This window comes from Peromyscus maniculatus, chromosome 23, assembly GCF_049852395.1.
Source record: "Peromyscus maniculatus bairdii isolate BWxNUB_F1_BW_parent chromosome 23, HU_Pman_BW_mat_3.1, whole genome shotgun sequence".
NCBI classification, from domain to species: Eukaryota; Metazoa; Chordata; class Mammalia; order Rodentia; family Cricetidae; genus Peromyscus; species Peromyscus maniculatus.
The window spans coordinates 39,492,371-39,504,876 of record NC_134874.1 but is presented as its reverse complement, the minus strand read 5'-3'; the positions used below and the strand labels follow the sequence as shown (position 1 = coordinate 39,504,876).

The 12,506-nt window shown below is 37.4% G+C and overlaps 1 protein-coding gene across 1 annotated transcript in view; it reads right to left on the bottom strand.

Moving 5' to 3' along the window:
- LOC143270421 (vomeronasal type-2 receptor 116-like) overlaps positions 1-11,770 on the bottom strand; it is a 44,231-nt gene extending 32,461 nt beyond the window's left edge. Inside the window, exon 1 of the mRNA XM_076560348.1 lies at positions 11,661-11,770. Within this exon, the coding sequence (XP_076416463.1) occupies positions 11,661-11,770 (110 nt within the window). The remainder of the gene's footprint in view (positions 1-11,660) is intronic.
- Positions 11,771-12,506: the final 736 nt, after the last annotated feature.

Here is a 12,506-nt window from a genome sequence, read left to right as displayed (position 1 = left end):
CTTTATTTCCTTCCATGTACAAAATATTATTAAAGGAAAACTAAAAGGAGCTTCTACGGTAAATCTGAATCACAGAAATTGCTTCACAGTTTAAGAAAAAAAGTCACTGACAAAGCCAAATCAAAGTCAGAATCCAGTTTGAGAGGTTTATATTTTAATTGTAAAATTTAATACAATATTTCCTATCTTGCAGTTCTTGGATATTTATGGTTCCTCAACTATAAAAAAAGATGAGAGACAGATGACGAGGGTAAAGGCCCACACTAGTAAAGTTCTCATACACTTATAAACTTGCATAGCATTCAGTTGAGAGAGAAATCAGAAAGAGATTCTAATTCTCAATGAAGTGGATGTCTTCTATATAAAGTTGTTAAGTGATTGAGAATTAAATGTCCTGATAAAGTGTCAGGATTGCCCAATACATTTGTTCCTGTGAAAGAATTTTTTTCTAATTTAACAAATGGAAGAAAGTTAAAGGATTGAGTAGATAAAAAGTAGTATGAGTGGAAAAGAGAGTTATGAGAACAGTAAGCCAAACTTGTTACAATTTGATATTTGACTTTTAAATTAAGAATAATAACAAGAGCTTTCTATAGTTACCTGGGCATTGTTTCATCTGGTTGATTATCACTTGACTTTGTGTATATAAAATAAGACAAAAGTTTGCTGTGGGATGGTCTGTATGTCAAATGATCTGATTGGTCAATAAATAAAACACTGATTGGCCAGTGGCCGGGCAGGAAATATAGGCGGGACTAATAGAGAGGAGAATTGAGAGAACAAGAAGGTGGGAGGAGTCACTGCCAGCAGCCGCCAGGACAAGCAGCATGTAAAGATGCCAGTAAGCCATGAACCATGTGGCAAGGTATAGATTTATGGAAATGGATTAATTTAAGCTATAAGAACAGTTAGCAAGAAGCCTGCCACAGCCATACAGTTAGTAAGCAATATAAGTCTCTGTGTTTACTTGGTTGGGTCTGAGCTGCTGTGGGACTGGCGAGTGACAAAGATTTGTCCTGACTGTGGGCAAGGCAGGAAAACTCTAGCTACAAAAGTTGGTGTACATAATAATAGCTAAAGTAGCTCATTGTGGGGCTATTAAGACAATATCATATTCAGGAAATAATTTGATTAAAATGTGATTTTCTTCAGAATGAAAGCATAATACAAAAGAAAGCATGATTAATTGGTGAAAGTTAATATCAGATACACATATATGTTGCAAATTAACATATTAAAGAGAGTTATAAAATGCTTCAAACATAAGTAGTTCCTATATGAAATTGATTCTTTTTGTTAAAATTCCTTGACATAAGAAATTAAACTTCTACTATACTTGTATACCAAAGCCTAGAATAATCATAACCAAAAAGTTTTATCCAGCAAATGATAAGAAAAGATGCATAGACTCACAGCCAAAAATTAAATGGACCTAGGAGAATCCTGTAAAAGATGGGGAGGAATGATGGGAGAGCCAGAGGAGTCAAGGACACTACAAGCACATCACCAAAGATTTCTAACTATACCTCTTAGGAATTCACAGAGACTGAAGCAACAATCAGTGAGCCGTATGGGTCAGTCGTAGGATCTCTGCATATATGTTATGAGTGTGTATCATAGTGTTCTTGTGAGACTTCCAAGAATGAGACTGGGGGCTGTCCTTGACCCTTTGCCTACTCTTGGGACCCTTTTCCTCCTACTGTATTGCCTTGTGGATCCTTCATATGAGGGTATGTACCTAGTAGTGTTAATGTAATTTTTTATGCCATTTTGTTTAATATTTCTTGGAGGGCTGCTTTTTTTCTGAAGAGAAAAGGAGTAGGGATGGATATGGGAGAAAGGGGAAGTTGGGGCGTTTGAGGTGTTTGAAGGTGAGGTGGGAGAAGAAACAATGGTCAGGATATAATATATAAGATAAATATAAATAAAAGAAGAAATCAATCTATTGAAGTACACATCACAAATTAAAAAAAAGAATATGTGAACAATCTAAGACAGCAAGAACAGAAAATAGATGGCATAAACATTTTACATTAGCGAAAGTAAAGTAATGGTAGCATAATCGGATATTATAAAAATCCAAAGTGAAATCATAAACATTTAAAAAATGGTGGCTGCAAAACCAAGATATTCAAATAAAATTACTCATGAAATGCTACTGTGTATAATCAAATCCCAAATTATAACAGGATGTCTATTTGTTGAAATGGTGCTGAACTTGCTTCAAGACTTGTATTTAATTAAAAGAAATGACCTAAGTGTTAAGAAGGACATTTCTCTCAGAAAGTGCTTTGTTCCTGATGCAATAAAGGGAGTTCTTCCCTGGTCTTAACAGAAAAATGTAGCTCTTAGGAACAAAAATCAGATGAGGTTCCCTGTGCTGGAAGTCAAGATGCAGAAGAATTCCATGGCCAGCAAGACTTTCACTGATGCCATGATGGACCAGGGTGAAGGTTATCCACACACTGAAGAACACCAGCAAGCTGACTCTCGGGATTTGGCTTTATTAAATGTGTCAAATAGAAATGTGTCAGAAAATATTATGAACTTCTTAGGATTATTTCCTACCGTGTGTGTGTGTGTGTGTGTGTGTGTGTGTGTGTGTGTGTGTGTGTGTGTGATTGTTTGTCATGTGTGTAAGTGTGTGTGATTGCCTGTCATATAGATATATATGTGTGCAGTGTTTCCCACATTCAAGCACAGGTAGAAGCCAAAAGACATCCTGTTCAACCACTGTCCACCTTATTTCATTGAGATCACAACTTCCACTGAGGCTTGCACCTGAAGCCTCACCTATCCTGAAGCCAGTATTTACTCCACTGGGATTGTGGGCTGCCACAAGACCACAGTGAAATTCTTAAATATGCTTGAGATTTGAAATCAGATCTTTGCATTTGTATAGAAAATGCTCTTTTACACATAGCCATCTACAGCAGCTTGAAGTTTTATTTGCATTATCATGTTGGATAAAGATTGCAAGCATCAGGGCCTAGTTCATTCTCATGGAGAATCCACAGCTGCTGTATTAAAGTTCATGATTTCCCATTAATTTGGTTTGGTTGGACTAGGCCCTCTGCATAAGTAAGACAGTTATATAGCTTGATGTGCTTAAGGGGCCCCCTGGCAATAGGATTAAGATCCATCCCTGGTGCATGAGCTGGATTTTTGCAGCCCACTATCTATGGTGGGACACCTTGCACAGCCTTGATGCAAGGAGAGGGGCTTGGACCTGCCTCTACTGAATGTGGCAGGCTCTGTGGACTCCATATAGGAAATCTTGCCTTGTCGAAGGAGGGAATGGGGTGTGGGCTGGGTGGGAAGGTAGGAGAGGCAGGAGAAGGGAAAAGATAGGGATCTGTGATTGGTATGTAAAATAAATTTGAAAAACCCTTTCCTTGATTGTGGTTTTGGGTCCTGTCCTTCAGGTGTATACCGACTTCTGCTCAATAGTTTGGGGTGGTTTAAATCTATTTTTACTTTTGTTGTTCAATTTTGACTCTTCTTCACATGTTCTACATTAACACTCTACAGAAGAGAGGAACAAGGTTACTCCCTTTGTGCAGAATGTCTCTGTGTTCACTCCTTGGCTATTTGTCTTATTGTGGAAAAGCTGAGTAACCTCATGTAATGATACTGTCAATTTGGGGACTTGTTTCTTATGCTCTTAAGGTTCTATTAAAAATTCACATAGGTACCTATACCCAAAAGTGTTTTCCATAAGCTTCCCTTCTTGTAGTCAGGAATTTTGTTTTGTAATACCAGGCACAAAATGATGTGAATAGATTATTCAGGTGGTAGAAATATATAACATATACTTTGATCCGTCTATGCATGTATAGCCAGGTTTTATAGAATAGGTTATTAATATTTCCAGTACTGGTTCTTTGCAATTTTGTCAAATATTTGAGCATCTTCAGTTACTTTCAGTTAGCTAAGTAAAAGAAATATTTTATATAGAATAGTGGCATTTGATTGCTTTAGAAAGTTATGTGGTGGTTAGTTGCAACTGTCTACTTGCAATAATTTATAATCAACTGAAGTTATAACTTGAAATGGGTTCCTATAATAAGACATTTATATATTTATATAAAACAAACACAGAAATAAACAGACATGCTTTTACACACACACACACACACACACACACACACACACACACACAATTAAAGATAAAAGGTAATTTTCAAGGTAGCAGCAGTGGAGGGCGCAGGGTTGGGGGGAAAGAGTAGGAGCGAAATTATGTAAAATTTTAAATAAATATAAATTTAAAAAGTAATAATAAATATAACAAACATATTACTAATAATTATGGAAAATTTGCATTATTCAGAACAATTTGTGAATGAAAACTTATAAAAAATAAGACAATAATAGTGTTGACAGAATACAGGAAAAACACCAAGCCAAATGAAAATAGAAACAACAAGAAAAGAATGTATGAAAAAGAAAACCAGAGTTTCATGACAGCATACAGAAAAAAAATATACATAAAATTACACAGTTAAAAAAGGAAGAAAATTGCACACATGAAATATTTCAATGTAGGATCAAAGTGAAACATACCTAAAATTGTAGCATTAATGCATAGAAGAAGAAAGAAAATAAAACGTACAAAAGTGTTTGATCAATAACATCTAGTACTAGAATCTGCTAGCAGAGTCTAGGGTTTTTTGAAGGTATAGGTCATGTCTTATCATGTCCTATGATCACATCAAACTGTGTGCTAGCTATGTGGTGTGTGCTAGAAATAGGCTGGCCTCATCAAAATAATTTCATAAACAGCAAGATGGCATTCAACAATAAACAATAGTTGTTGACATAGAAGGAGCTCCTGCTGACTTCAATAATATTGTGAATTTTTGAGGTAGGCATCACACTACTGGCTATAGAAACTACAAACTATTTTTCAATAGATAGAAAGTGGAAATCTAAGATAAAAAGAGTCTTAGAAGCTTGATACTGGGGGAAATCAGAAGGAAATTAGCCTCAGGGTGAGCACCCTGCTTCTCTCACAGCCCACTGAGCAATGAGCATATCTATCTGTAGGGGGAATCTTGTAGCTCAGAGCTAAGTCTCTTGGAGCAGTAAACCATGAATAGAAAATAAACAACGAAGAGAATAAGAAAATTGTTGTCTCTGGGCTCAGTATACCTATACTATCACAATTACTACAACAAATAGGCTCACTTTTCATCACAAAAGGACAGACACAAAATCTGAACAGGCCAGTGTTTATGACTGTCTGTCTATTGTGGCGACCTTACAGACACAAACTCATTCAGTGCGACCCCCAGGCTCCTCGGTTTTTGACTAATTCATCTATTGTTCCTGTGTACCCCAGATATTAGAATTCTACAAAATGTGAATAAATAGAGTCCCTGTGTTCACAAATCTAGTCTGCCATAAAGAAAGAAACACTGTCACAGATAATTGCTCCACTAGGTAAACATATACCAGCATCACATGTTTCTCCTTTGAAAAGCAATGCCAGTCTTTCAGAAATAAGATTCATTGCACAGATGCCTTGGCTAGTATGAGTCCTCCATTCTACTATTGTGTGCTTTCCATGTTGGAAGTTTGGACGGTTTTCTAATTCTCACTACATTGCCTTTCTGATTTCTTGTTTATATGGGTCCTGACACCTCTTTCTGGATTCCAGTGTCCTTCCTTTCTTTCACTTCAAGGAATGAACTCTCCTTTGTTATTCTGATACTTTCTTCTCATCTTGTAACATGGAAAACTCGCTAAATTTCTATCTCATTAATTCTGAGCCTTCACAGAATTTTTATTTTCATTTTCTTAAGACTATACAAGTTAGTTCAATAGTATCACCCATTGTCTTTAGGCTGCTCATTCACAATTTTTTTTATTTTATTTTACAATACTATTCAGTTCTTCATAATAGCCACAGATTCCCTTGTTCTCTCCCTTCCTGCCCCTCTCCCCTTCCCCCCAGCACACCCCCCATTCCCACCTCCTTCAGATCAAGGTCTCCCCCGAGGACTGGGATTGACCTGATAGACTCAGTCCAGGCAGGTCCAGTCCCCTCCTCCCAGATTGAGCCAAGCGTCCCTGAATAAGTCCCAGGTTTCAAACAGCTAACTCATGCAATGAGCCCAGGACCTGGCACAAATTTCTTTTTACACTGTGACCTCAATCTCAATCAAATATTTAATTCCCAAACAGTTATTGTTTTCCAAACTGTGAAAATAGTGATCTCAAAGTTAGATAACTCAAATAGATGTGTTGTGGGATGTTCTGTATGGCAAATGTGTTGCTCTGATTGGTCAATAAATAAAACACTGATTGGCCCGTGGCTAGGCAATAAGTATAGGCAGGACTAACAGAGAGAAGAAAAGAAAGAACAGGAAGGCAGAAGGAGTCACTGCCAGCTGCCGCCAGGACAAGTAGAATGTGAAGATGCCTGTAAGCCATGAGCCACGTGGCAAGGTATAGATTTATGGAAATGGACTAATTTAAGCTATAAGAACAGTTAGCAAGAAACCTGCAATGGCCATACAGTTTGTAAGCAATATAAGTCTCTGTGTTTACTTGGTTGGGTCTGAGCGGTTGTGGGACTGGCGGGTGAGAGAGATTTGTCCTGACTGTGTGCCAGGCAGGAAAACTCTAGCTACATAGATGCTTCTATTTGTAGCAGGTGGTGACCAACACAGAGACAAACAATTGGCCAAGATACAGGGAATAAGAGTGGATAATGGTTAGCCCTTTGGGACATTTATTTCATATCCCCTCCTTGTAAGATTCACTCATCGCTGTGAAGGAGTGGAAAGATTGTAAGGGACAGATGTGGTTGATCACTACAAGAAAATTGTCTTCCCAATACACAGCAAGTTATTTGAGCATATGAACTCACATTAAGTGTGAAAGCATGCACAAGTCTAGTGAAAGCACATAAGGGACAAATCCCTGCACTGAGATTGGAGGGAGCCATGAAGACCCATGCCAATGACTCCACTGAGGAGTCATTGGCATTTGAAGTAGCATGTATATTTTACTAGAGTAATACTCTGGGTTACTCAATTGCGTTCTGATGTGATGCCATCCAAAAGTATATATAGATGGGTCTAATTTTACTTGATGCTTGAAAACATGGCAGAAATTTCAGGATATACAGACAGTTGTTAGATCTAGTGTAATTCTTGGGAAGAGGAAGAAAATCTTCAGTACCTACTGAGCACAATTCTCAAAGAACTAATATCTTGGGTCAAACCTGGTAGTCAAAGTTTCAGTTAGTGACAAAGATCCTGTAATTGGTAAGAAAATGAATACCACTAAATGGAAAACTTATGCTGTGCACAGTGCAAATATTTAGGTTCTCCTTGATTAAAAACACCAGCCTAGAACACTCAAAATGAAAATATGCCAATTCCTTCAGAATGTGTTTGGCTGAAAATGCTGATCAGATAGATCCCCACTAGAGACTAATCAAATACAGATACATTCCCAAGAAATTATCACAAAGATACTACTGTAACTATGATGCAAGGCTCCAGGCTTAAGTTTAATGATGGTCACAGGACATAACAGCATTTTAAATGGTTCTGTGTTGCAGGAAGTAAAAAGGGTTACAAACATGCGGAGCTCAAAGTAGCTGGCATCAAGGAGTCAGAATTAATGACAAGTACTCTAAGGCAAGACCAGAGTCCTGTAGGAAGGAAGAGCATCAGACCATATTGCATCTGGGATGCAATTTTCTGAGGAAGCCATAGGCATGGTGTGGAGCTGAACCCACACTCTGGTAATATACATTATATCAAGCAGACCTGTTGTCATAGGATGTTGCAGTGCAGAACAGATCATCTCAATACTACTCTTAGCTATTGGCTGTGGGTCTGAAATTAAAGATACTTTTATTGATGACTACTGTTCTTTCTCTAATTCTGACATTTGTGATACTCAGGTTCTGATGATCTGTGGAAATGTAGAAGTTTGAAGAGTTTGAGCCTATTTGGTAGAAGTAAGGCATTATTCACAGACTGGCTGTTGTTTTTCCAACACTAGTTAGGAGAGACAGAACTAGCAGGAAGGATTTACTGTATTCTGAGTTTTTTTCTAGAGCAATTGAAGGTGATTTTACCATATAATGTTATTTTCAAGTGAATATATTTTTTACCATTACAGAAAGAGACAAAGAATCTGATAGGAAAAACATCTGAAAAGGTTTTTTGACAGAGATATTACTAAGTTTTTCCCAAGAAAGCTTTCAGATTTTGAGACAAAGATCATTATGTTTTCCCCAAAAAACTTTTGTTCTCTAAACTTCTGATTTCCAGGCCAAAAGAAACTAATTCTGATGGTACAATGTTTTCATACAGTGGCAGCATCGATGGAGTGAAAAGTATTATTTCACCTGCATCGGCGTCAGGGAAAATTCATTCCTCTGTTACTGACGACTATGGTTAAAGCTGTCCAGAGGCCGAAAGCTTCCACAGGAATCTTGACTGCTTAATTTTTTGTCATGCTTGATGTCCTGATTTTTCCCCAGGATTTTGCATTTATTACCTTATACTTGGAAAATCAAGGACAGAGTTATTCTTTCTTGTTGCTTATAATATTCCAAGAGTTTTCCTATACTATATTACATATTCTACGTTATATTTTTTCTTCTTACCCTAATTTTTTTCTAATTTTTATAGATAGAAATTAAGAAAGAGATAAAAAGAAAGAAACCTATATATAGAGAGATATATTCGCTGCACCATCATTTTTCATTTGGACATCTTTCAACTATTTTACTTCACTTCCAAAAATATAATACCTTCATCTTCATTATACTACAAACCAGGACACATCCAGCTGATTCCTATGGGTCTCTCAACCACCCTTTCACCAAGTCTCTGGTCCCTGTTCTTAGTACCATCTGTGGGGGACCCACTCTTCCTTTTGTACCATGGGACTCTTGAGAAGGAAGAAGTGAGAAATATTTAAATAGAAGGATAGAGGGGAGAGAGACAGAAAGAAGCACAGAATAGCTCAGGAGGACCTAAATTTTTATCCACAAGACCATTCTATCTCTTCTAAAGGGCTTTTTAAAGGAATGCCAAAGAGTGGAGCAACAGACCTCCCCCTAGTACAGCCAAGTGCAGACACTTCCAAATACCCGTAAACCACATTTGTGGTCAATCCAACAACTTATGCAGCTCTTCTGGGTACAGGAAGGTCAGATCTCACTAGGAAAACTCTGTGGGCTCCAGATGCTGCTATGAAAATAGTTGAGTAAGTGTCCTTGTAGCATGATTGAGCATCCCTTGGGTATATGTCCAAGAGTGATATCTTAGGTCTTGAGGTAGAATGATTCTAAATTTTCTGTGAAGTTGCATACTGGTTTCAAAAGTGGTTGTACAATTTTGCACTCTCACCAACAGTGAAAGAGTGTTGCCCTTGCTCTAGATACTCTCCAACATAAGCTGTCATCAGTGTTTTAGATCTTAGCCATTTCTCAAGTGTAATATGGTATCTCAGAGTCCCTTTGGTTTGCATTTCCCTGAGGACTAAGGATGTGAACAATTTCTTAAATGTTTTTCTGCCATTTGAGATTCTCTGTTGAAAATTCTCTGTTTAAATTCATAGCCCATCTTTTAAATGGATTGTTTGGTATTTCTGAGGTGTAGTTTCTTGGGTTCTTTATGTATTTTGGAGACCAGTCCTCAGGTGTGGGGTTGGTGAAGATCTTTTTCCATTCTTTAGGCTGTTGTTTTGTCTTAATTACTGTGTCCATTGCCTTACAGAAGCTTCTCAGTTTCAGGAATTCTCATTTATTAATTGTTCCTTTCAGTGTGTGTGCTACTGGTTATATTTAGGAAGTGGTCTCCTGTGACAATGCATTCTAGAGACTACTTTCTACTTTATCCTCTGTGAGGATCAGTATAGCTGAATTTACATTGAGGTCTTTGATCCACTTTGCTTTGAGTTTTGTGCATGATGATAGATATGGATCTATTTGCATTCTTTTACATGTCGACATCTGGTTATGCCTGTAACATTTGTTGAAGATGTATTCTTTTTTGCATTTTATGGGTTTGGCTTTTTATTTAATCAAAAGTCATGTGTTCATAGGTGTGTGGTTTAATGTCAGGATCTTCAATTTGATTCCATTGGTCCACATGTCTTTTTTATGCCAATACTAAACTGCTTTTTATTACTATAGCTCTGTAGTGGTGCTTGAAGTCAGGGAAGGTGATACCTCCTGATATTGCTTTATTGTAAAGGACCTTTTAAATATCCTAGGTTTATTTTTTCCATATGAAGTTGAATATTTTTCTTTCAAACGCTGTGAAGAATTGTGTTGTGATTTGATGTGAATTGCATTGAGTGTGTAGATTCCTTTTGGTAAGATTTCTATTTTTATTATGTTGGTTCTACATATCCATGAGCATGGGAGATTTTTCCATTTTCTGGTGTCTTCTTTGAATTTTTTCTTCAGGGACTTAAAGTTCTTATCATACAGGTCTTTCACTTGATTGGTAAGGGTTACCCCAAGTTATTTTATATTATTTTTGGCTATCAAAAAGGGTGATGATTCCTTTCTCAGCCAATTATTCTTTCATGTATGGGAAGGCTACAGATTTTTTTGAGTTAATTTTATATGCCACCACATTACTGAAGATGTTCATCAGTTGTAGGAGTTCCTTGGTAGAATTTTTGGAGTCAATAATGTAGACTATCCAACCATCTGCAAACAGCAAAAGTTTGAATTCTTTCTTTCCTATTTGTATCCCTTTGATCTACTTTTGGTGTTTTATTGCTCTAGCTAGAATGTGAAGTGCTATATTGTGTATATATATGGGGAGAGTATACAGCCTTGTCTTATTGCTGATTTTAGTGGAATCACTTTGAATTTCTCTCCATTATTTGATGTTTGCTGTCATCTTGCTGGAAATTACCTTTATTAGGTTTAGGTATGTTCCTTGTATTCCTTATCTCTCTAAGACCATTATCATGAAGAGGTGTTGGATTTTGTGAATTTTTCAGGATCTAATGAAATGATCATGTAGCATTTTTTTTAGTTTGTTTACATGATGAATTACATTTAGAGATTGTCATATGTTGAAACATTCCTGCATCTCTGGGATAAAGCCTACTGGATCACGGTGGATGATTTTTATTGATGTGTTCTTGGATTTGGTTTGCCAGTATTTTATTGAGTATTTTTGCTCCCTGAGACACAGACTCTGCCAGCTCTGATTGGACCAAGAGGTGCGTCACTTTTCTCCTAGCTGATCACCCAGCCTGTAGGCATTAGGCCCAGGGGCACAACTCGTACCTCCAAACTCCTACCAATTGCAACCCCAGTTGCAAGCCAGCAGGCAAATCTCCTCCATGCAGGACTGACTGACTACCACCTCCACTTTGAACCCTGTAACCGATAAAGCCCAATCCACTCCCAAACCCACCTATTCCCCAAGAGTATAGCTATGCTACAGATGCTCCCTGAGACACAGGCTCAGCCAGCTCTGTTTGGACAAAAATGTGAGTTACCATTCTCCTATCCAATCACCACATCCTCTAGACCTTAGACCCAGGTACACAACCCGTGCCCCCATACACCTATCTATTGCAGCCTCAGTTGCAGGAAGCAGGCAAGAATCCTGAGGACAGGCCTTCCCACGTCCCACACCCCATTAGACACTTTAACTTACACTCTGTCCCCCAAACACACCCATCCACCTGAGACCCCAGCAGCTTCCTGAGACACAAATGCTGCCACGTTGATTGGATCCAGAGTGGCTCCATGAGACACAGACACCATTTGCACTGACAGGAGGAAGTTATGGGTAGATGCAAGTGCAATAATACATTTAGCAATACAAAGAGTAATATGGCACTACCAGAACATAGTTGTTCTAGTACAATAAGACCTGAACAACCCAGTGTAAAACAGGCAGAAGAAAACTACGTTTAAATGACTTTATGAAAATGATAGATACATTTAAAGAATAAATGAAAAAAATCCCTTGAAGAAATTGAGGAAAAGACAAATGAAAAATTGAAAGGAATCAATGTCTCTTAAAGAAAGTCAAGAAAATCAAGAAAAAGCAATCAAACAGGTGAAGGAAACAGTTCAAGTCTTGAAAACTGAAGTAGAGGCAACAAAGAAGACACAAATTGAGGGAATGCTGGAAATGGAAAAAATCTGAGTAAATGAACAGGAACTACAGATATAAGCATAACCAATAGAATACAAGAGATGGAAGAGAGAATCTTTGGCATTGAAGATACAATAGAGGAAATGCAATCCTCTGTAAAGAAAACATAAAGTCAACAAAGTCATAACACAAAATGTGCAGAAAATCTGCGAGTTTATGAAAAGACCAAACCTAAGACCAATTATATTTTATGTCATCTTTATCTTTCCTTTATATTTAGAAAATACCTTTTTCTTACATTACATATCCTAAATACAGTTTCCCTACTCTCTTCTTCTCCATGTTCCCTCTCAATATTCTCCATGTTTGGATCAAATCCCATTTTATCTCTCATTAAAA